Source organism: Littorina saxatilis, linkage group LG1 (genome assembly GCF_037325665.1).
Source record: "Littorina saxatilis isolate snail1 linkage group LG1, US_GU_Lsax_2.0, whole genome shotgun sequence".
In the NCBI taxonomy this organism is placed as follows: Eukaryota; Metazoa; Mollusca; class Gastropoda; order Littorinimorpha; family Littorinidae; genus Littorina; species Littorina saxatilis.
The window spans coordinates 76,174,438-76,200,058 of record NC_090245.1 but is presented as its reverse complement, the minus strand read 5'-3'; the positions used below and the strand labels follow the sequence as shown (position 1 = coordinate 76,200,058).

Genomic DNA, 25,621 nt, shown 5'->3' with positions numbered 1-25,621 from the left:
TTTCTTTTTTGAAATCAGCAGTGGGGACACTCTTACTACCTATGAAGAGTTTTTGTGTGTGTGTGGTTTTGTTTTAGGGGGGGGTGGGGGGATGAGGGGGGTTGCAGGCATCCCTTTATGATAGTACACATGTATTTTAAGTTAAAAGACCCACCGAGGCAAACCTTAGACTCTGGAACTAGATTTATTTTACAGAAAGTGAAATCTGAAAGACTTGGATTTGTGAAAAAGTGACAAAGAAGACTGATTTCTTCAGACAAAACTCTTCCCAATGGGTCTTCTGCTGCAACTGAAGAAAAGTTAAGAACAGAAGAGGTGTCGGATTTAGAACCAGCAGAAGGTGAGACGTAGAAACCCGATTGTTTTTCAATCCCAGGTGAAGGTTTAAAGCTGTGTGGTGCTGGTTCTGTTTTATTTTTCATTCTTTTGTTTCTTTTCAGGGTTTTTTCTTCTTGTTTTCTTCCTTTTTCCATTTAGTCAAGTTTTGACTAAATGTTTTAACATAGAGGGGGAATCAAGACGAGGGTCGTGGTGTATGTGTGTGTGTGTGTGTCTGTCTGTCTGTGCGTGTGTGTGTGTAGAGCGATTCAGACTAAACTACTGGACCGATCTTGATGAAATTTTACATGAGAGTTCCTGGGAATGATATCCCTGGACGTTTTTTTCTTTTTTTCGATAAATGTCTTTGATGACGTCATATCCGGCTTTTTGTAAAAGTTGAGGTGGCACTGTCACACCCTCATTTTTCAATCAAATTGATTGAAATTTTGGCCAAGAAATCTTCGACGAAGGCCGGATTTCGGTATTGCATTTCAGCTTGATGGCTTAAAAATTAATTAATGACTTTGGTCATTAAAAATCTGAAAATTGTAAAAAAAAAAATTTGTATAAAACGATTCAAATTTACGTTCATCTTATTCTTCATCATTTCCTGATTCCAAAAACATATAAATATGTTATATTTGTATTAAAAACAAGCTCTGAAAATTAAAAATATAAAAATTATGATCAAAATTAAATTTTTGAAATCCATTTAAAAACACTTCCATTTTATTCCTTGTCGGTTCCTAATTCCAAAAACATATAGATATGATATGTTTGGATTAATAACACTCTCAGAAAGTTAAAATGAAGAGAGGTACAGAAAAGCGTGCTATCCTTCTCAGCGCAACTACTACCTACTTGACTCACATGCGAAGCAAAAGTGAGTCTATGTACTCACCCGAGTCGTCCGTCCGTCCGTCCCCCCCGTCCGTCCGGACATCCGTCCGGAAAACTTTAAAGTTGGATATTTCTTGGACACTATTCAGTCTATCAGTACCAAATTTGGCAAGATGGTGTATGATAACAAGGCCCCAAAAAACATACATAGCATCTTGACCTTGCTTCAAGGTCAAGGTCGCAGGGGCCATAAATGTTGTCTAAAAACAGCTATTTTTCACATTTTTCACATTTTCTCTGAAGTTTTTGAGATTCAATACCTCACCTATATATGATATATAGGGCAAAGTAAGCCCCATCTTTTGATACCAGTTTGGTTTACCTTGCTTCAAGGTCAAGGTCACAGGAGCTCTTCAAAGTTGGATTGTATACATATTTTGAAGTGACCTTGACCCTGAACTATGGAAGATAACTGTTTCAAACTTAAAAATTATGTGGGGCACATGTTATGCTTTCATCATGAGACACATTTGGTCACATATGATCAAGGTCAAGGTCACTTTGACCCTTATGAAATGTGACCAAAATAAGGTAGTGAACCACTAAAAGTGACCATATCTCATGGTAGAAAGAGCCAATAAGCACCATTGCACTTCCTATGTCTTGAATTAACAGCTTTGTGTTGCATGACCTTGGATGACCTTGACCTTGGGTCAAGGTCACATGTATTTTGGTAGGAAAAATGTGTAAAGCAGTTCTTAGTGTATGATGTCATTGCTAGGTTTAGTTATTTGACCTTGACCCTGAAGGTCAAGGTCATGTAAAGGTCAAGGTCAAGCATGTGAGTCGTATGGGCTTTGCCCTTCTTGTTGTCAATTTCACTGCCTTTGCCACGAGCGGTGAACTGACGATGCTACGAGTATACGGTCTTGCTGAAAAATTGCAGTGCGTTCATTTTCATTCTGTGAGTTCGACAGCTTGACTAAATGTTGTATTTTCGCCTTACGCGACTTGTTTTCCTTTTTTCTTTCATCCTTTCTTTCTTTTTTGTATTCCTATGCTTTTGTTTGTCAGGATTTGTTTGTTGATGCATTGATGGATTTTCGAAGTATTTTCCCTGCCCTTTCCTGCAAATAGTTTTCTGAAAGCAGTCTTGGTGAAACTAGCGCTGTGAGTTGTTGGTTGGTAGCAATGGTGTTAGGCTGCTAGGCTATCTGGGCTGGGCTTGCAGCTTTTATCCCACTGTCTCTCTGTCTGCCTGGCTATCTTTCAAGTTGATATGTGTTGATGTTGGGGGTTTTGGTGTGACAAAATTGGTGGATATGCCCTTTACATTTTTTATCCCACTGTCTGTCTGCCTGGTTATATCTTTCATGTTTATTTTTGTTGATGTTGGTGGTTTTGCTGGGGAAACATGGGTGGATATGCCCATTACATTTTGCAAAAAAGCGCACAATTATTCTAAGAGAATTTGACCAAAAATCACTGTCACTAGGCTAGGTATCATTGTGAATTGGTGCATGTTATTTACAGTTAAACCTGTATATGGCGACCACTCCAGGGACCAACTAAAAGTGGTCATTACAGACAGGTGGTTGTTATGGACAGGGCCCCCATTTAGGTAAGAGAGAGAGTTTTGAAGAATGAAAATCAAACCAGTTAAAGAGCCTCTTCTGGTAAGAAGAATCTGATCTACTACAAATGAATTGCGTACGACAGGCGCAGTGGCGTGGTGGTAAGACGTCGGCCTCCTAATCGGGAGGTCGTGAGTTCGAATCCCGGTCGCTGCCGCCTGGTGGGTTAAGAGTGGAGAGGTCAACTTATGTGCAGACCTGCTAGTGACTTAACCCCCTTCGTGTGTACATGCAAGCACAAGACCAAGTGCGCACGGAAAAGATCCTGTAATCCATGTCAGAGTTCGGTGGGTTATAGAAACACGAAAATACCAAGCATGCCTCCCCTGAAATCGGCGTATGCTGCCTGAATGGCGGGGTAAAAACGGTCATACACGTAAAAATCCACTCGTGCTGAAAACATGAGTGAACATGGGAGTCTAAAGCCCATGAACGAAGAAGAAGAAGAAGAAGAAGAAGAAGAAGAAGAATTGCGTGCAAAGTATATGGCAATCAGAAACTATAACACTATCCTCTTGATTTAGAGGGAAAACAAAAACTGGTTTGTATTTTCTTTTGAAAAGTGCATGTCTGTACATGTACTGCAAATAATATTATGCATACTGGTAGAGTCCATGAGTTTTCTACAGCTTTAACACATTGCAAATATTTTCTCTCATCCACAACAAGCGGTTGCGTTAGACATGTGGTCGCAATGGAAAGGTGAATTATATAGTAAAGCCTGTTCGGGATCCTGTGGGATGGTCGTAATGTGCAGGTGGTCATTATCGACAGGTGGTGGCTATAGCAGGCTCGACTGTAATAGTACTAATACAGGAAACTCAGGTGCTATGCGACATGTCAGAGGTTTTTTGTTGGGGAACAAGACTTTTGTCTTTCTTTTTTTTTTCTTTCTTCTTTTTTTTTCTTTCTTATAATGTGTTATATATGTAGTTGATATTTCATTAGATGTCTCACTGTTTGATTTTGAGACGATGTTGGTAGGTCAACAAAACTCTGGCTGCATGCAACTTAATTCCACCCCTTTTCTCCTGCAAATGTTTGTAATTAATTTGGTAAGACTGTAAAGATTGATACCTGAAATGTAGAAGCAGCCATGCATGTCTCATGTCATGTGCATTGCATGTTTTTGGCCTCTTCAGAGAGAGTATGTGAACCCAGAAACAACTTATTGTGCCTTAGACTTCCATCCAGACACATGTATGTACTTGCAGTGTTGTTAGATGTTCGTTGCAATAAGTGTATGACATTAGCATTAGCTTTGGAGTTCTAGTTTATTCCCCATAGTTAGAGTCGAATAAACAAGCATTCTGTGAACAATAGCATTAATTGTAGAATTAATTCCCTGGAAGAGGCATTTAATGTCAAAGTTGACCATCGTATTGCAACAGGTATCCTTTTTTGTTGAACAATTCTATGGCCTTCTTAGCTATACAGGCATATGATATTCAACTGGTAAATTTATTTTTTGTGTAATTCAAATGGTTAAAATGAATGAAATATTCACACACACACACACACACACACACACACACTGCGTAACAGTTTTTCCTGTTTGCCTGTGGATGAGGCACGTTATATTAAATGTTCCTCCACACGTGAGTTCACATGGCTATTAACCCCTTTACTGCCCACCCCGTATGTAATAGTGGTCATTTTTGGTTTGTCGTACGCCCATAACCGTATCTCATACGTGGGATTTGTGTCACCAACATTTCAGGACATTTCTGAAAACTAAATGGGAGGTAACCACTGTCCAAGTACTTGTAGGGGTTCTAAACACAGTTCTTTCCCATAGACCGTTCGGATAAGTTACTAAAGTTGCTACCACGTTCTACCACGTGTTGAAAACTGTGTTAGCATTCTCGCCATTCACAATGGCGGCTGAAAGTCGGACCTCAACTCGTAGACCTGTTTTCAAGCGATACAGTGTTCTGGAAGCTCTACAAGAAGTGATTTATGGATTACCACACAGAAGAATACTTTTATGGGCTGTAATGTGAGTACCTGATGTTTGACACCAGTTTTAGCAGTGTTTTGTGTGGTTTTACATGCTGCAATGTGTGTCACTGTGTGTGTGTAAGTCCGGAAACTGTAATTTTTGACGAAAATGGTCATTATATCAATTTTTACTATAACAATCACAAACAAAGTCCAATGATCATGTCATCCTATAATAGCCAAGGGTATAAGCAAAACACATGCCAAAGATCTAAGAGATATCTCAATAAATGATCGAGCAGTGAACAGATTAGTGAACCTACCGAAGAAAGCGAAATTTTGCCCTGGCACACAGCAATACCAAAATACTGTTATACTGTGGCAGTGAAGGGGTTAAAGCAATAAGTACTCTGCAGTTTCCTTATATTTGTATTTTTGAATGACGCTGTTTTAAGAGTATGGCTCTTTGTCTTTGCTCTGTATTTCTTTGGGATTTTTTTTTTATCCAGGTGACTAGAACTTGATATCATTTCAATGTTATGGTTCACTTTCAAACCAAAGCAGACAAAGGCAACTGAATATGATGGATTGAGACATGCATCATGTGCTTGTGTGCGGGTTAGGGGGAAGAATTTACCCGATGCTCCCCAGCATGTCGTAAGAGGCGACTAACGGATTCTGCTTCTCCTTTTACCCTTGTTAAGTGTTTCTTGTATAGAATATAGTCAATGTTTGTAAAGATTTTAGTCAAGCAGTATGTAAGAAATGTTAAGTCCTTTGTACTGGAAACTTGCATTCTCCCAGTAAGGTCATATATTGTACTACGTTGCAAGCCCCTGGAGCAATTTTTTGATTAGTGCTTTTGTGAACAAGAAACAATTGACAAGTGGCTCTATCCCATCCCCCTCCCCCCCCCCCCCCCCCCCCCCCCCCCCCCGTCACGATATAACCTTGAACGGTTGAAAACGATGTTAAACACCAAATAAAGAAAGAAAGAAATGTGATTGTGTGTTTTGCAGCAAAAGGCAATGGTACACCTCGCCTGGCCAGCAAGTTCCACAAAACTCACAAGGATTGGCTGCCCCAGAAAGTGGATTCCATCGCAAATTACCTGCTGAATGAGTGAGTGAACAGGGCTTTGTATGTGTCTGTTGAGTTGAGAGGAATGGGAAAGAGAGATGATGTACTGCCATCACCTCTGATACTTTTTATTCTGAACCTAGCGAGCAGCACTGAATCTGACATAGAGATGTGTGTATGTGGGAGTGTGTGTGTGTGTGTAGGGGGAGGGGGGGGGGGCGCATTGTTCATGGTAAATTGTTTAGCACTCAGTTGATGTGTGAGCGTCCGCATAAGGTAGAGAAGGAGAAGTGAAGCCTATCAGAAGAATCATTTTCAGTATATATTCCTTGTTTTCACAAGCATGAAAGAATTTGTGAAAGGTGTTTTGCCACATATTCATAAATTGTAAAGTAAAGACATAAAAACCTTCTACCCCCCCCTCCCTCACACACACACACACACACACACACACACACACACACACACACATCCCACCACCACAAACACTATCATATGTAGGAGGAAATGAAAAATAAACAAACAAAAAGTATTCTTACCGAGGCATAAACGGATTCACACTTTCTATTTCACAGTAACATTGTAGCCAGTGATGTGTATGACTATGCACACAAATGCTGCCTGACTGTTTAAAATACCCAGTGCCTTGCTCGACAGAATGTTCAGCGAGCCAGAAACGGACATCTTGGAGGGCTCCACCAGTGTGTTTGCTGACCAGGTGGCTCTGGAGGTGGCGGCTGCTGTCATGGCAACGCCCTCTGGCCTTCAACATCTGCGTCACATCCACCATCTCATCTGCAACAACAGCGAGTGGCTGTTCCAGCAGCTGGATGTTCCCCCACCTCTCCCGCTTGCTGTGGAAGCGAGTACGGCAGATCCGAAGACTCTGAGGTTCCTGTTGAATTTGACTCCGAAACCGGAAGAGAAGTTTGTCCCTGCTGTGGAACAGAACAGGATTGGCGCATTTACTTTTGACCAGGTAAGAGAGAGATAGCTTTGACTGTTGTAAGACAAACAGCAACCGGAACAGCACCACTCCCACACACCCCCCCCCCCCCCAACAAAAAGAAAAAAGAGAATAAAAAAAATGGAGGAGTGAATAGAATAAAAACGGATGAAGAAATCCACAAGAAATAAACAAAATTTAAGTGAATAAATCAACTGAGAAATATTGAGTAACATTGCAAGAGTTAATTTGCAGAATCAATCATGTTCTGAAAAAAGAAGTCGCGTGAAAATGAGGTTGTCTCAATGCCACCTCAACCTTTTTTAAAGCCAGATATGACGACGACATCAAAGATATTTATCACAAAAATTAAAACAAATGTCTGGTAATATCATCTGGAAGAATTCACATGTAAAGTTTCATGAAGATCTGTCCAGTAGTTTTCTGAGATTGGGAATCGCTCTAGACATACAGACGCACACATACAGCTTGATTCCCAGTACTAGAAAACATTTCCTCACATTACAGGTACCACTGCAATACCAAAAAATAGTGTTTGCAAACTTGCTGAAAGACAGCATGAGGCTGCTCATGTGGCAGAGATAAAGAATAGCAAAGGGTGCATTAATGAAATGCTAAACATAGAAGAAGAAAAAGATGTACCTGCACACTGTTTTGCTGTGTGTGTGTGTGTGTGTGTGTGTGTGTTATCTTTGAGTCCAATTTATTGATAACCCAAAGCTTGCACTCTTCTTGCCCACATTTATTATGATTGTGTTGATCTCAGGAGGCCATAGCCAACTTCAACATTGTCTGGATGTCCATACTGACGTCAGACTTGGGCCTGAGTGAGCAAGCCTTTGTCAACCTTCTGCTCAACCGCCATGAGATGCAACCCAGGGCCGTTCTGGACGACACAGAGAAAAAGCTGGTGGATGCTCTCCGCACAGCCTTCAATCTTTAGATAACAGTGCAAGAGCATCTTGTATGAATGGATCTTTGTTCATTGAGAAGTTGACTTATCATTGATCCGTGAGAAAAAGTGAGGTTGATGTGAACTACTATAGATTCCATGCTGGTGTTGAGGAACTCGTGATTTTGTGTGTAGTGATGAACCCAGTTTTGAGAAAAGTTTGATATTGTTACCAGAGTGCAATACGTGAATAAATCAGAGCCCTGTTTGTGATTTTTAAAATCAATTTCCATGCAATTTTTTTCTCTTCACATTTTGGTTGTTATATAATGTACTTTTTAAAAACTTTGATTGCATACTTTGTACATGTAGTTCAAGTTAAAACATTTTTATTTATTTATTGACGTATTAATTTGAAAATTGGGTGATAATGAAGCCAATGATCTGATATTGAATTAGTATTTATATCAAGCAAAATGTCACTAAAGTACTTACAGGAAAGCAATACTCATCCACTCAACAGGTTAATCCCTCCAGCTCGTCCAACATTTTGTGTAATGTGTGATATTCATTGATTTTTTTGTTGCTTTTGTGTGTGCTCAGTAATTATGTGGTGGATGTTCAACTTGTTTATTTTATTTTGCTGGTCAGTAATTTGTATACATTTTTTTTTTTTTTTTTTTTTTTGCAAGTGTTTTTTTTTGTATGAGTTTTACCTTCCCAGCAGTTCTAACAATAATAGCCATCTGATGTGAATGAAAGGTACAGTCCTCCTTGTGTAAGTAATCATATTCACTACAGTGGAACCCCCCCTTTTAAGACTCCCCCCCCCCCCCAAATTTAAGACTCCCTTCCTTTTAAGACCCTCATTTCTTAGATTTTCTGTAGATAGCCTTTGTACATTCACCCCCATTTTAAGACTCCCTTCTTTTTAAGACCTGATTTTCTCAGATTTTTTGTTAGTATCAAAAGGGAGGTTCCACTGTAGCACAGATGTGTTCAGGCTTTACAAGGAATAAGAGCATCCTTCAACCTGAACACATGTGAAACATAAACAGTGTAGCTGCTTTCTGCGCAGAGTACCGTACTTTTCGGACTATAAAGCGATACTTTTTTTTTTTTTACTTAAAATCGTGGGGTCACCTTATACACGACGTTGCCTTATTCTCGGATAAAATAGGTTTCACGAGCACTGTGAACTTGAAATCAGATCTCTCCGGATTTTCTGGGAGTGAGAGTGACGACGACGACGACAACGAGTGACGATTGAGGTACCGCTGATCTTCTTCCCTGACTTTCTGTTTGAAACAGTGTTTCGTGCCGATTTTGAGCGGTCGCCATGTTTGATCATTGTGTTGTTTTTTGTGTTTTTTCCTACATACGATGTTTTTCCTCCTTTTTTTTTCTTTCATGCCATCGCCTTATGCACGACGCCATCGCCTTATCCATGGCATCATCTTATTCTAGGATTTTTTCAGTTTTATTTTTAAAAGTAGGGGGTGCGCCCTATACATGGCAGCGCCTTATAGTCCGAAAAGTACGGTAGGAATTATTTGATGATTGAATTTTGTGAAATCTGTGTCAATTTGCCAAATAAATATAGCAAGAAATTCCCTCTCTGTGCAGAATGTACCCACACCGTTGATTTTTGGTATGCGTCCAAGTGAAAGAATGCTCTTATTCCGTGTGAAAGCCTGAATAGATCTGTGGTGGTTAGCATGGTCGTTTACATGAGAAGGTATGTACATGTATCTTTGACCACGTTGCTGATCACTCGGAGCCTCCTATGCCATACCTGAACTAAGTGATGTGTACCTGCAGAAGAGGTTCCTTGTCAAAACACTGGTATAGTACGTCAAGAAATAAAGCTGTTAATTAGTGTATTGTCAGAAATGTTCAGTTGTTATGTCTTTCATTTTTATTACTTTTTCATCCCATCGCTGGGAAATGTGGGTCGCTTCCTACCTGTTGAAAGCTAGCAGCAACAAGAGCCGCACGGTACCCATATGTGCGACTCGGCGATTGTTTAGGTGTAATCAGCCACCTGCACTTCTGGTAGAATGACCGAGGTCTTTTAGTTTTCTTGCCACGGGAGTGGGACATGAATACCGTCATGGAGTCTGACCCGTGTCTGGCCTGGCCTGCATGCGAACCCATGACCCAAGGATCACAAGTACAGTGCTCAACCAACCGAGCTACCAGGCCCCCTCGCTTTATTTTTATTTTTAAAGTAGTATGGAGAAGTTTTGTAGTATGGAGAAACTTCTCCATATTTAGCCAGTGTTGCTGAGTACAACTACCAGTACCAATTAACAACCATCAATGTTACACTTAAATCTGTCTATAAAACTTATTGTATACCAGTTCAGATGTAGGCACCAAAAATAAATCTATGTCAGTTTTCAGACCAAAACTTTTGCATGCACATTTGGCATTGTTTTCTGGTTTTGGGTCTCATTCAAATTATTGTCTGTACTTCTGCACTTCATGAACATGGCTCATTCCTGGTCTGCTATTGTGCTAAGCAAATCAACAAAATATGACACACACACACACGAGACAATGAAATTAAGACAATCAGTTGATTTTTGTTTCTGGTCATGTGTTATTACACAACAAGGTAATGATTAAGATTGAACTTGTGAAAAACATAGTACATGTATGCCATACACAAATAAAACATGCAACACATCTAGTCAATGTCACGAAATAATTTAAATATACACATCAGATATCCCTCCTCCCTTTCCACATGTGTTACACACAAGTCTCCCTCAACTGTGATACATATATTATTTAGCTCTGTAGTTCAATAAGTACAAATCTAAATGTACAATCAAAACATGCAACGATCAGTGTCAGTTTGTCAAGTTTTGAAATTATTTTGCACCATGCGAGAAATGTTTCTTGCTGTCAATGTCATTTGCCCTTTGTTAAAAAATAAAGAATGCATCACCAGATTGAACCGCTGAAGGCTTCACTTACTACTGCCTACAGATGAAGCAGTGAATCTTCTATTTCTACACAGCTCTCTCTGTGTGTGTGTGTGTGTGTGTGTGTGTGTGTGTGTGTGTGTGTGTGTGTGTTTACAGAAAAGTCAAAACAGCTACTCATTTGGAAAAAAATAATTTCACACTATCCACTAAAATAGTCATCATCATAAAATCTAAAATCTATAATACAGTAATTTTGAACATTTTCATTTTTTCTCATTCTGCGTTTCCACATTTACATTTACTTTAATTCCAGCAGCAACAAGAGTAGCGCCACCCGGGTGTGTGCGTGTGCAGGTGTAATCAGCCACCTGCACTTACGGCAGAATGACTGAGTTTTTTATCATGCCACTGTGGTGACACGGATACCGTTTCTAAGTCTGAACATAAGATAAGGTTGACCTGTGTCCGTCACTGTCCGGATTTGAACCCGTGACCAGAGGCTCACAAGTCCATGTTTTTACCAACTGAGCTACCTGGCCCCCCCATGAGGACAGTTCTAACATAGTATATTATTCACAATCATAACAACTGTCTGATGAGTGAATGACCAAGCTCTGATCTACAAATCGTTTTCTTTTTCTTCAAGCAAACAACTCATCCCCAAGTTTGTATGTGTTTATACATGGGTATGTACGCATGAACGCATGTCTGTATGTGTGCGTGATACTGAAAGAAAAGGAAGGGGCTGAGAAAGAAAATATGGATGCACACGATTGCTTGTGCACAGATGCAATATTGACTTTTTAAAATTTTATAATTGATGCGACACTTTGTCTGAGAATGCTTTGCCAACATGATGCTTCACGAAGTGATCAACAAGATACTTTGTCAAAGAAAATGTTATTGATGGGACATATATATGCATGGTTAAATGACATCTCATCGACAAGACAACACAGTCTTACACACACACACACACACACACACACATACATTCCCATTCAGGATAGGCTGTTCAAGTTACTGTGAAACTGCAGGAACTTCCTAGAGTCACAAAGACACAACAAGTAAAACATATTATAATTTATATCAAAACATTCCATCAAATGTTGCACTAACCAGAGATAATATACAGTCAACAAGTCAATCAGTCATCCTCAAATAACCAATAACCAACAGTCAAACCACAATTAGTATTATGAACTAGGTGACATGGATAACAAAACTTTAAAATAACTTCGTCATAAGCCTGTGAACTTGTTCAACACAACACAATTAACATTTAACCAGAACTAATAAAGCAGATTGCCAATGCCTCAGACATTGATCAGTCATTATCCAGGTCTCAAATTTCTATAAGAAGTGCATGGGAAAATTACGTATTACAAACGAGCTATGCTTAGCTCCACATTTAATTTAAAGCAGTGCAGTCTCCTTCAATGTCCTCAGGCCTGAGTTTTCGGTTACTGACGCATACTTTAAAAAAAAGTCTCAGCAAATGGTTTGACCCCTGGCTGGTCGACTGTACGATAGTTTTGACATGTAGAAGGTCTTCTGACCATCATTTTTCCTACCAAGCTGACAAAGCCAGGACATTTGGACGTATACATACTTTATGTATTTTCAGTTCAGGTGCAGCTGGCTTTTAGTCCTCTTGACTCTGAGGCTGGGACAAATCCTGGAAGTGTAGTAACAGTACTTGGCAGTCTGGCTTAGTGACTACCAGTACCACACAAATGTCATTCATCATTTATTAAAGTTAAAGACAATAGAAGTCATCATTCATCATCTATTGAAGTTGAAGACAATAAACATTAAAAGTTTGGTACTTGGCAGTTTGACTACCACACAAATGTCATTCATAATTTCTTGAAGTTAAAGACAATAGAAGTTTGGTACTTGACACTCTGATTACCACACACGTCATTCTTCATTTCTTGTTGAAGCTGAAGACAATAGAAATATGGTACTTGGCAGTCTCACTACCACACAAACCTCATTCGTCATTTCTTGAAGTTGAAGACAATAGAAGTTTAGTACTTGGCAGTCTGACTACCACACAAACCTCATTCATCATTTTTTGAAGTTGAAGACAATAGAGGTACCTGGTAGTTTGACTACCACACAAACCTCATTCATCATTTTTTAAATTTGGAGGTACCTGGTAGTTTGACTACCACACAAACTTCGTTCATCATTCCTTGAAGACCATAGAGGTATAGAACTTAGCTAGTTGTTCCACCTCCGGTAGCACCTGAATCGGCAGCGGGGGCTGGGAGCTGCCAGATCCACTGGGCATGACAGGAGCTGCCATTGACGCTCTGACAAAGGAAGGCTGCCCACATTTGTGCGACGCAAGCGCACTATCCGAGGGGAACATTTCAAGGCAGACCTCGCACAAAAACTTCCCATCAGAGCCAGATTTGAGACTCTGTGTGCTTGTGCCAACACCCTGGCTGGGAGCTGAAAGGTTGATGTAGACGGGGTTTGTGCCGGATGTGGATGGCTTTAAGTTGGGCTCCATCCCTTTTCCAGGGTACACAACTCCAGAGGAAGAATTCCTGCCCCTGATGGGCGTGACGAGCGGTCTCCCACCACACATGTGAGTGTTCAGTTCAAGCTGCGAGCTGGTATGGAAGCAGCACTTGAAGCACATGTAAGGCCCCATAGTTTTCCCGTGTGACATCCTCTTGTGGGTCATCAGACTACTCTCCGTCTTGCATGCCGCACCACAAACCTCACAGCAAAATTTGGGCTGGCAAACGTGTGAGTACAGAGCATCCCCCGAGGGGAACTCCTTGGCACAAGTGGTGCAGATGTGGTCCATACAGGGGTGCATCAGGCGCGTATGGTTGACCAGGTCTCGTGTCACCTGAAAAGTCCGAGTGCACATGTTGCACTTCAGTTCAGCGTTTCCTCCAGAGGCGGTGACACGGGAGATGTTGTTGGAAATGATGGTGCTGGGGTCAGAAATCATTTGCTTTAGGAGTGTGGATCTGCTGTCTGTGCCTTTCTTAATATTGACAATGGTGGCACCTGGTTTAGGATGCACCACCACCAGGCTCAATGACTTAGGACCGCTAAGTGTGTTGGCAGCCAGGTTTTCGTTCGATGCCTGCCTCACTTTCGAACCACTTGCACCAATCTTAAGGTCATTCTCATTTGCATAGGTTGGGGCATAAGAGACTTTGTTTACCATTTTCTGCGGACCCACATGAATGATGTGATTGAATTTTTTTTGTGTGTGATAAATGGGAGCATACACTATCTCATATTTGGACATGGGATCACCATTTAATTTCAACATTCCAGCACTTTGTTTATTTGCTGCATCCCCGCCTTTGGCCATGGTCACAGTTGTACCAAGTGAACCAGCCTTTTTACTTGCTATTTTCTGTTGCAACTTCAGTTGAGTCACCAAGCTTCTCAAGGCAGGGTCATCTTCACATCGAACCAATTTGACAAAACAGTCATTCCCTGAATGTTTTCTCTTGGTAGCTGTTTTTTTGTAGACTTGCGAAGTTTTCGGGGTGATCGATTTTGTCTCATCCTTTTTGCTTGTGTCACCTGGTGCAGACTGTTCACTTGGATCTATTTTGTCTTCCTGCAGAGACTTCTTGATGGCTTCTGATGCTGCCTGGGCCTGTGTAAAAACAACATGAAAATTGAAATGTTATTTTTATAAAATCTCTCAATATTTCACAAAGAATTCATAGCGCCCCACCTCCCCTTCCCCATCCAAAAGATTACAAACAAAAAAATTAGGATAATAATATTGTTGTTTCCGATGACAAAGGCAAAATAAATTAGATTATATACTGAACGGCAAAAATTAGGGACCGCCCTTGACAAAAACCAGCTGACTTCATCTGTGCCAAACTCCTTGTTCCTAAGTTTATAAAACCAAATGTACCAGTGGGTGAGCAATGCTGTGTTAGCAGGAAACTTGCTCGGGATCCACGGAGGCCTGGCTAGGGCACGAGACAGAAACTGCCAAACTGCAAAAAGTGGACAATTTTTACGCTGGCGCGTGGGCAAGCCTGGGCGGGAAAGATGAAAAATTCGTTATGCACGTGCAGGGAGGATGTGTTGAGAGTGAACTGTTGTCACCAGTTAGGCTTTATAGCCCCGCGATTTTCTGCTAGCCACCATCTTCTCACTATGCCTCCCAGACAAAAGGTGACCACCTTCAACAAAGCCCGGGCCATCGCATGGCTGCAAGACGGCGTAAGCAAGCGAGAAGTGGGCAGACGACTTGGAGTGTCCCATTCTGTCGTGGTCAGGCTGCATCAGAAGTTCCAGGCCACCAACAGCGTTCTGGAGAGGCCCAGGTCAGGACGGCCTAAGAAGACAACACAGCGTGAAGATCGCTTCATCAGAAGACAAACTCTGCAGCAGCGAGGCACCACTGCAAACATCATCAGGGGCCAGCTGAGGGTGGCAACAAACATCAACGTCAGCACGAAAACCATCCGCAAACGCCTGCACGAAGTTGGCCTGCGATCACGTCGTCCAGCTGTACGGCCACGACTGACAGCAGCTGAACGCCAGGCTCGTTAGGCGTTCTGTCACAACCATGCCAGGTGGACACGCCAGCAATGGGCCGATGTGCTGTTCAGCGATGAGTCCCGATTTAATCTGCACCATCATGACGGTCGGGCTCGTGTGTGGAGGCGTCAGGGTGAGCGGTACAACAACGGTCTGGTGCAGGAGAGGGTGGCCTTCGGCGGGGGTTCCATCATGGTGTGGGGGGCCTTCAGTTTTCGACACAGAACCCCCCTCTACCACGTTGTTGGCAACCTGACGGGCCAGCGCTACAGAGATGAAATTGTCGTCCCGTTGGTTCTACCCGCTCTACACCAGATTGGTGTGCAGCCTGTGTTCCAGGACGATAACGCGACACCTCACAGAGCGAGGCTGGTCAACAACTTCATCCAGCAGGCTGGTGTCACCAGGATGAACTGGCCGGCCTGCAGCCCTGATTTCAACCCCATCGAGCACCTGTGGGATGAGCTGGACAGGCGAGTGAGGAACAACCACCCACCCCCAAGGAACCTGCAGCAACTGCTTCAGTTCCTGCAAATCGAATGGCAGGCTATTCCTCAGGCCTTCTGCAGGAAGCTGGTAAACTCGATGCGGAACAGGACTGCAGAAGGCATCGCAAAACACGGCGGATACACCCATTACTGAACTGTTCGGAACTTGCAAATTTTGTTTTCGACCCCCATGTTGTTTCAGCGCTTGTTGACACGTAATGCGTGAATGAAATGTCACCATATTTTGGAAAAGGATCGCAGAGATAATGAATTAAACATGTTACAAATTTGATTCAATTTTGTTTGGTGGTTTGGAAGCTGTGTTTGTTTGCGTAAGTGATCCCTAACTTTTTCCTATGAGTACTATATGTAAGACTAAGACAACTTTTCCTTTTGGAATTAAAATAATATATTTTTTTAACCCAAGCGCGTGTGGATTGTAAACTGGAGCTCATGTGATTTTAAGGTTGGGATAAAAAAAATAGGGTCGGCATGGGAATCAGTAACTATTTGTTTAAATTTGTTTATATTTTTTGTATTTGCGCCATATAATCAACTTACAGTGGAGTCCGGGTACAACGAATCTCAAGGGAGATGCATTTTAGTTCGTTATATCAGTAATTCGCTGTAGAGTTTTCAACCTCACGAGAGGGGTGACCACACCACCCCCTCCCCCATACACTCACAAACAACAGGATTGAGTCTATGCTAACCACTTCTTGTGGCTACTAAACAATAACAACAAACTCCTAATATTTCTTTAAACGTTCTGTAAAAAATGATTTGTATGAATGGTGTTGAAAAGAAGAGATAAAATAAATCCTCAAGGCAGTGACCGCACTCACCATGCACTGACATACGAAAGCAGCCACACAAACACAGCACAGAGGCACATGTGCAGATGCTTTGCGAGAATAACCTTGAAAACCAGTTTGAATAAAAAGCAGCATAGAGCTGCATGTCATAATCAAGTTATTTATTTTCTTTTTGTCTGGCTTTATTGACTGCATGCCGATCTTGTGGCAGTGACTTTTCACTCTTCAGTCGGAAATACACTAAACACAACACCGCTCTCACTCTCCCTCGCTGCCTACCCTAAAGCCGTGACAACTTATGCTTGGAAACTGTGTGGAAGAGTGCACCTCTCTATTTCTCTCCAATGATCTTCCTGCTGACAGTGACACCAGACACCCCACTGAGTTTAGCCAGCTACCCCCCTCTCTCTCTCTCCCTTCCCCCAGCCATATATGAAAGGAGAACCACCTCTCATAGCTAAAACTAGGTCAATGACCCCTGGGAAGAAGGTCGCTGAGTGTCTATAGACAAGGCCACCCAGCTGCCCTGTGATCTCGCCGCACACCAGATCCAGATCGTTGTAGCCTTGTGACTTTTAGAGACAAAGCGGCTCTGGGGCGATGAAAACGTGTTTGTGCCCAATGTGTACTGGTGTGTACTGAGCACAGTCATAGCTTAGCAGCTGATTGGAATAGTGAAAACACAGTGGCTGTGGCTGTTCCGTGCACCTCCCGCGGTTTGTTCAGAGTTCGCTCATCACGCGATGTGCACTTGTGTTTGTGTATTTTTGTCTTTGGAGACAATTATTGACATCAGTTCGTTGTAGCCTTGTGACTTTTAGAGACAAAACGGCTCTGGGGCGATGAAAACGTGTTTGTTATAAGAGGGGTTCGTTATGCAAATGAGTTCAAAAGGTTCGTTGTAGTCGGAAAGTAACAAGTAAGAAATAGAAGGCTGTCTGCCGGGAAATCAATGGCAGTTCGTTAAAAGCGGGATTTCGTTATACCCAGGTTCGTTATAGCTGGACTCCACTGTATTACATAAAAGAAAAAAAAGCTTGAATGAAATTGAAAAAATAAGCATGCTGTATGCTATTGCTATCCAAAGGGGTATCACTAGCTACCTGAACAGACACTATTCGTTATTATATCTCAGCACTGGCTATATATATATACGCACTCCGAGTGTATACACGATTCTGCCCCTGTATACACTCCGGCGTTAACGAACAAAATCAATCTTATGCTCCACGGCCTTAATTACTGTAATGTAGATTTCATTCTCGGAGTGTACATAAAAGACCAGACAACCACATCAACACTCGGAGTGTCTTTTGACGCCATTTTGCGAAGGAATGCAGTGCACTTTCGATTCATAGTATCAACAGTAATGTTCCGAGGCGTCGGTCATCGGTCATAGACCGATTTAGGTTGTAAAATGACCGATTGCAAACACCTCTGTCCCGTCAAATGTCCGATCCGATCGCGAAGTCAGCGGTCATTGTCCGATAGTATTACGTCTAGAGCGGTCACTGCAAGAAGAATCTGTACAAACTGAAGTATCTAACCCCGTTAAAACGAGTTCGAATCGGGGCCTACTTGAACTTCAATTTTCACTCTCGGTCGAACAATAACACAAGGGACGCAACTCTCGACCGAACAATATTACAAAGCTGTTCAAGCTCACTGAAAATGATCACATGTGACATTCTGAAGTGTGTGAAAGATCACTTGTCACTTGTGACATTAATTCTGAAGCATAGTGTGTGTGTGTGTGTGTGTGAAAGATCACTCATGACATTCTGAAGCATGTGTCTGTGTGTGTGAAAGTAACCCTACTGAACACTGTTGCATTTAAAATATTAAAATAAATTTGGAACTGTTCAGTTTTTATTTGCCTTTTCATATATTCTCAATCATCTAAAAAGGTTAGGAGCCATGATTGGTTCGCTTGATCTGAATGTCCTATTGTTTTTTGGTAGTCAGGACATGATGTCCTATTAGGCCTAAAAAAAAAAATAGGTGTGGTTACGGTAACCCGACCTACCCTATTTTTGGGGGCCGACCCTATAACTTTTTATTACATTTGTCAAAAAAATACACACAAAAAACAAGTAAACGAGTGCAGAAAACGCAATGAAAGCGAAAGCGCCTGAGTCGCACACTTATTTCCCTGTCAAGTAGGTTTAATTTGTACACATTAGAAAAAAAAGTTTAAAAAAAAAAAGTGATTGCCTACCTTCCTACCCTATTGTTTTTGGCTATGTTACCTTAACCACACCTATTATTTTTTTTGGCCTTAGTTTTTTGATTCAGGACATTTTGTCCTGTTGCCCTCCAGTCCTAGGAACATCACTGTATCAAAGTACGCTTGGAACAAACACACACAAAAACTGATGGTGCACAGCAGTTTATGTGAATGTACATTACTTGCCAACCCTTGACACTCCGAAAAAGAGATAGCGGAAGTCACTACGTCAGATTAATTTTTTATTGGCTACTTCCTACAACTTGTTTGGGGGAATTTCATTGGCTAAAGAGTTGTAACAGAGCTTTTCATTGTCAGAATGTATACATACCCAACGATCCTTTATACACTCGGAGTGGTTATAGCTTTTGCCGTACGCACTGGCTATACGCACTCGGAGTGTATGCAGGGTTCAGAATCTTGTATATACACGTGCTCCGGCGTTAATTTGCCATTCGACACCACTTTGCGATAGAAACGCAGAGCAGTTGATCATAAGAGTACAATGAACAAAGAAACGAAAATAATCTGATGCTGCACGGTCTTTGCTGTAACGTAGATTACAGTTTCAGGGTGTACTTAAAAGACCAGACACTCAACCACATCAACACTCGGAGCGTCATTCGGCACCATTTTGCGAAGGTACGCTTCATTTTCGATGCATGGTAATTGGTATCAAAGTATGCTGGAAACAAAGACAAAAACAAACAAACACACGAAACTGATTCTTCACTGCAGTTTATTGTTGGAGTTTGGGATACACTTTGAGTGTGTTTCGACCTAGAAACGGTTGTATACTATGTGAATGTACATCATTTGCCAACCCTCGACACTCCGAAAAGAGATAGCGGAAGTCCATACGTCAGACTGATTTTTCATTGGCTACTTCCTAACGACTTGTTAGGGGGCATTACATTGGCAACAGATATGTAACAGAGCTTTTCATTGTCGGAGTGTATACAGACCCATCGTTCCTGTATACACTCGGAGTGCGTATAGCTTTTGCCTTTGCCGTATCTGGGTGGCCGAGTGGTAACGCACTTGCGCTCGGAAGCGAGAGGTTGCGAGTTCGACCCTGGGTCAGGGCGTTAGCAATTTTCTCCCCCCTTTCCTAACCTTGGTGGTGGGTTCAAGTGCTAGTCTTTCGGATGAGACGAAAAATCGAGGTCCCTTTGTGTACACTACATTGGGGTGTGCACGTTAAAGATCCCACGATTGACAAAAGGGTCTTTCCTGGCAAAATTGTATGGAGGTCTCCCTATTGACGTCATCACTTCGTGCGCACCGGGGCTTGGAGGGCAAGAAGCCACCGCGCCGCTTAGCGAAAACATGGAAGCGTGGTGCCGATCGCGAAGTTTCGCTGCGGCGATTCCGTATTTGCGTCGACGATTTGGCTAAATTTCATTCAAGATGGTGAATACTTGTTGCATAATCGGTTGCACAAGCCGAAGCAACAAGGAAAATGCTCTTGCATTTTTCAGAATTCCGAAAGTCGACGCTGGAGGAAGACACCGAGATTTACTGGAGAAAAGAAGGAGAGCGTGGCTGAAAAAAATCACTGAACAGGAAAAACATAAACATAACTTCTGTGGATGCCAAACCAGAAAAACAGTATTAATTTTACTTATGTATCTATATGATTTGTGCTGGCAGGAATGTGTGTAGTTACTTTTTTGTTTTTGCTTTCTGACTGAAGTGTGTATTATTGAAACCATTTTCAAGGGCTCAACACTGTTCCTTATTTGATCTTGAGATATGATGCTTAGTATGTGGGTGCATGTACAGTTCTTTTCTTTTTACACTTTGACAGTATTGATGTGTGAACAGTTATTGTTCATTGATTCCAAACCTCAACAGCAGTATTAATTTTGCTAATGATTGAAACACCGATTCACTCGCTTTTTGACTGAAATGTGCAGTTTGAAACAAGATTCAACACTGCTTATGTTAATGCCATAGCTTTTTGACTCAAGTGTGTGCCTTAATCAATGCTGGTTAGCATGTCTGTATAGTTTATTGACAAGTGTGTGATTTAAAACAGAAACAAAACTGTTTATGTGGATGCCAAACCTGAAACACAGTATTGATTTGACTTGTGTACAGTATCTGTATGACTTGTGCTGGCTGGCATGAGTGTAGTTCCTTTTTTTGCTTCCTGGCTCAAGTGTGTATAATTCAAAGCATTTTCAAGACTCAACACTATTCCTTATTTGATTTTGAGATCTGATGCCAAGTGTGTGTGTGTACAGTTCTTTTCTTTTTTTCTCACTTTTTTGTCAGTTTTTATATGTAAACAGTTACCGTTCATTGATTGGAAACACTAATTCACTCATTGTCAGACATGTGATTTTTGACTGAAGTGTGCAATTTGAAACAGATTCAACACTGCATATGTTGATGCCATAGCTTTTTGACTGAAGTGTGCAATTTGAAACAGATTCAACACTGCTTATGTTGATGCCATAGCTTTTATGACTCCAAGTGTGTGCCTTAAATCAGTGCTGGTTAGCATGTCTGTACAGTTTATGCTTTTTTTTATTGAAGCATGTGATTTTAGTAAGAACTAATAAATACATTGTTGTTGCAGTAACGTTTTTGTTCTTAAGACTTTTTTTTTTAAAGCTTGCGTGTGTCTTATCTGAGACATTTCTTAATTGTGAAGAATCTGGTGAGTGATTGTCAGAATGAGTGTGTATCTGTGTAATGGCTCCTTTGTTTAGTCAACAAAGTTAATATGTTGAGCCCAGCTGTCCTAAACGGAAAAAATATGTGTCTGGTTTGTCTCAAAACAGTAACGTTTCACAAAATTGAACAAAACTGTTGAAAACACACCTATTGGAGCTAACAAAGGCAGAGATTAGGTACAAATCAAAAGTAATGTGTTAAATATCACACTCACACCAGCTTCACATTCACAGAGTGACAGATTGGTAAAAATTAAAATACATATAATGTGTTCAACGCTTTATTTAACTGAACTGTCATTGTCAACATATATATATAAAAATTAAAAACAAAAAACACGTAACACTGAATTCAGGGAAATTTTTAGTTACTGTCTTCAGCAGCACTAAAGTAAAAAGAAATAGAAAAAATAAAAAAGAAGAACAAAAAACACACACACACATTACACATTTACAGGTTCACAAATAATGTTCTAAGGTAATATCAAAGTAAGCACTAAAGCAGACACCAGACTTGATCCCAAAAAGGAAAAAAGAATCGCTTCTCCAAACATAAACATACAAAGTTAGAAATACCATTTCTCGAATAACAATGAAATGAAAACTCACACACACTGAAGCAGAAATAATAGGTAATCTAAAACTAAAGAGCTTCACACATAAACATACAAAGTTAGAAATAGAACTACAAGTTCTTGAATAATAACAAAATGAAAACTCATGCACACACACTGAAGCAGAAATTATATGTAATCTGAAACTAAAGAGCTTCGGTCAATTTCTCCAAGTATCGCACTTTAGCAACGTCACTCAATGATGTAATGTACTTCTCTTTTGGCTGGTCGACCGTTTTTGTTCCTGATTTTGACATTATTCAATTAAAACACTCCCGAATCATCGAGCGGCGCACTGACGCTACTAGCCGTTCCGCTTCTTGCCCTCCAACCCATTTCTGCGTATCACGTGACACCGCTCCGAAGTACGCAAAAGGGAGACCTCCATAGGCAAAGATAAAAATGTCCACCAAAATACCCGTGTGACTTGGAATAATAGGCCGTGAAAAGTAGGATATGCGCCGAAATGGCTGCGATCTGCTGGCCGATGTGAATGCGTGATGTATTGTGTACAAAAATTCTATCTCACACGGCATAAATAAATCCCTGCACCTTGAATATGTGCGCGATATAAATTGCATAAAATAAAAATATAAAATAAATCCCTGCGCTTAGAACTGTACCCACGGAATACGCGCGATATAAGCCTCATATCAAATTACATGTACCCAATATTGACGGACTGTGTGATGATATCTTCTGCTATGGTCTGTTCAGACAGTGATATCAAAATCGAGACCGGAGGTCGAGATTTTGATATCACTGTCAAAACAGACCAATAGCAGAAGATATCATCACACAGTCAGTCAATGTTAGATATATATATTGCTAATTCTCTGGACATTTTGTATTTACTGTAAAGAAATTACAAAAGTATTTGTCTCAGTTTTGGCTGTTCCATATCCCTCCCTCTGATTATTATTTCTTTTTGTTCACTCTTTTCTTGTACTTTTCAGTATTTCAAAATGTCTTTTCTTTCAAAAAGTCTTTAGTCACTTGCTCAACTAAATTCTGGGATCCTTACATTTTCATTATATATTTGTTTGTTTTTAAATTTAGGTGTTTTTGTTTTTGAAGTGGGGAAACAATAAAGAGGTCGTCGATATCAAAACTGATGTCGACGGAAATGTCGTCGGTATCACTTTTGCACTGAGCTCAGTTTTGCCCAATTGACCAATGGAAATCCTCGTAACATATGAAATAGCAATATTGATATATATTGTTATCTGTCACACTCAGTCACACTCACAGTGTCAGGTAGGCATTGGCTGTGAAAGACTCATGCTTGTGTTAACAGTTAGCCTCGACATTTGCCATTTATTACTCTTACCATTCTACATTGTGCAGATAGTTCAAATCATCACACAGTTCACACACACATTTGCCCATTTTCGCACACCAAACTTCGCAGATCAGTACTTACAGAAGCTCGGCTGGTGCGGCGCGGAAGAAAGTCAGTGGGGTTAAATTTCACGTTTTCGTCATCCTGAGAATCCCTGCCATCTGTTTCAGTAGGCTTAGCTTTGTCTTCCATCCTGATAACTTCGCAAGACGGTTTGCGAACAACAGAAAGTGTGGATTATCTCGCCTTGTGCCTTTGCCCGGATGTACTACAGGGAAATAACTCTGCAGCGAGACGTACATAACTTCCCTTGATTAGTCTCTCTCTCAGAGTCTCTGTCTCTGTCTCTGTCTCTCTCTGTCTCTCACATAAATATGTGAATATTTATCATTTAGTCAACAAAGTACATGATGTCTGTGTATTGCTAAACCAGCAACCAGAGCTGGTACAGCTCTTCGGTGTAAGTGAAACGCGTCTAGATTCGCGTATCTCAGACAGCCTTGTTAACATTCCGCATTATTCCGATTCGGTTTTACGACGGGACAATGCACGAGTAGGCCAAACAGGCATCGCTCTTTATGTTCATCAGTCCATTGCTGGCATTGTCAAACGTAGAACTGATCTTGAAGATGAAAATGTTGAATGTATGTGGTTCACTCCGTAGACTCCTTCTCAGCGGTGTGTTGCGTGCCGCACGGGTGTTTGCACCCCGCACGCTGGAGCGGTAAGTTGAGTGGGGTTTGTGTCTCGATAAAACAGCTTCTTCTATAAACATTTCGTAACTTTGCACATTAAGATATGTCTTGTTAGATCTGTTAGTGTTTCTTCTACACGCCGATGTACTTTTTGGGTGCATATTTTGTATATTATAGCCGTGATTCTGTAAAATATCACGCCTGTAACTGCACAGAAGCAAATTTCGTAGCATTCGCAACAAATTACTGGTGTAAACTTTAATGTGAAGAACTGCCATCAGTTCCACAAAAACCTGAACCTTTCTGCAGTACTGAGGCCGAGTTTCAAGCTTCTAGGACCTTGCAGACAGCGAAAAGCATTCGGAGAATGAGAATTATCCTACAACTTCTGTGTTTGCCCCCCGAAGCTGCCGTGTTTCGCCCCCGCAGCTGCCGTGTTTGCCCACCGTTTGTGTTTGACCACCGACCCTGCACACTCATGTTTATGTCCTCTAATTGGCTTGGAGCTATTTTGCAGGAACCATGGAAACAGTACTTGCAGGCAGCGCCATGGCAGGCAAAGCCTTTCCCACATTTTTTACAAGTGTGGGTTTTTTGCCCTAAGTGGATTTTGTTGTTGTGGGCATTCAGATCAACTTCTCTGGAGTACCTTTTCGTGCATTGACTGCAAGCAAACTTCTTTCCATCCCCTTATTCGATGTGCTTGGTTTTGATGTGGTGTGTCAGCGTCCTCTGGTGTTTGTAAGTGCTACCACAATGTTCGCACATGTGATTTGTCGAATCAGCACCTATGAACGGTAAAGACAAAGGAAAAGATTAAACAAATTTAAAAGTACACGTTTGTGTGTGTGTGTGTGCTGCGACACTGAAACGGTACTTTAAAATCAAAGGGAGTATAATGTGGCATGTAACATGAAACAGACATTTCCATCAATATTTGCCTCATCAGTGTAATGTATTTATGGTTATAAATAGAAAATTAACAGGATCTGACAGTCTTTCTCATTCAAATTTTGTTTTAAATAGTAAATTAATTAATTAATTACAAGATAATAACATACACGTCTATATTAACATGAAACTTATAATACGTACTCTTTTTGTGGGGCGTCGACAAACTTTTTGGTGGGGTTGTCTATGCTTGGCGCTGGTGGACAATATTCACTTTTTTGGCCCACACATAAAATAGATTTGGCTATAACTTTTTGGGGGGCAAAACTTTCTATGTAAAAGTTTTGGCCAAAACTGTTTTTGTTAGCTAAAACGGGAGATTTGGTCAAACTTCTGCCATAAAAAGATTTGGCCAAAAAAAGATTTGGCCAAACAAAAAAGATTCGGCCAAATCTTCACTCTCTTGGCCAAATCTTTTTTGTTTGGCCAAATCTTTTGTATTTGCTGGCGCTGGTGGACAATATTCACTTTTTTGGCCAAATCTTTTTTTGGCCAAAACTTTGCTTTTTTGGCCCAAACTGGCGTTTTTGGCCAAAACTATACTTTTTTGGCCAAAAAAGTGAATATTGTCCACCAGCGCCAAGCATAGACAACCCCACCAAAAAGTATGTCGACGCCCCCAAAAAAGAGTACGTATTATAAGTTT

At 41.1% G+C, this 25,621-nt stretch overlaps 2 protein-coding genes and 1 long non-coding RNA gene across 5 annotated transcripts in view; 1 reads left to right on the top strand and 2 right to left on the bottom strand.

Moving 5' to 3' along the window:
• LOC138979533 (uncharacterized protein KIAA0825-like) overlaps window positions 1-10,635 on the top strand; it is a 36,433-nt gene extending 25,798 nt beyond the window's left edge. The window contains exons 22-25 of one of the 2 annotated variants that reach the window (XM_070352249.1): window positions 257-340; window positions 5,756-5,858; window positions 6,474-6,795; window positions 7,550-10,635. In XM_070352249.1, coding sequence (XP_070208350.1) covers window positions 257-340; window positions 5,756-5,858; window positions 6,474-6,795; window positions 7,550-7,726 — 686 coding nt within the window. In that variant the 3' untranslated portion in view covers window positions 7,727-10,635. The remainder of the gene's footprint in view (window positions 1-256; window positions 341-5,755; window positions 5,859-6,473; window positions 6,796-7,549) is intronic. The other variant, XM_070352256.1, reaches the window with a different exon arrangement.
• The window catches only part of LOC138979579 (uncharacterized), a 46,567-nt gene continuing 27,559 nt past the window's right edge, over window positions 6,614-25,621 (bottom strand). The window contains exon 3 of one of the 2 annotated variants that reach the window (XR_011460056.1): window positions 6,614-6,754. This is a non-coding gene — a long non-coding RNA (uncharacterized lncRNA). The remainder of the gene's footprint in view (window positions 6,755-25,621) is intronic. The other variant, XR_011460057.1, reaches the window with a different exon arrangement.
• On the bottom strand, window positions 10,732-23,581 carry LOC138979569 (myoneurin-like). Its single transcript, XM_070352286.1, has 2 exons — window positions 23,411-23,581; window positions 10,732-14,254 (listed from the first exon to the last, which is right to left on the bottom strand). Exons 1-2 carry the CDS (start codon window positions 23,519-23,521, stop codon window positions 12,806-12,808), a joined length of 1,560 nt encoding a protein of 519 aa, XP_070208387.1. The 5' UTR covers window positions 23,522-23,581; the 3' UTR covers window positions 10,732-12,805.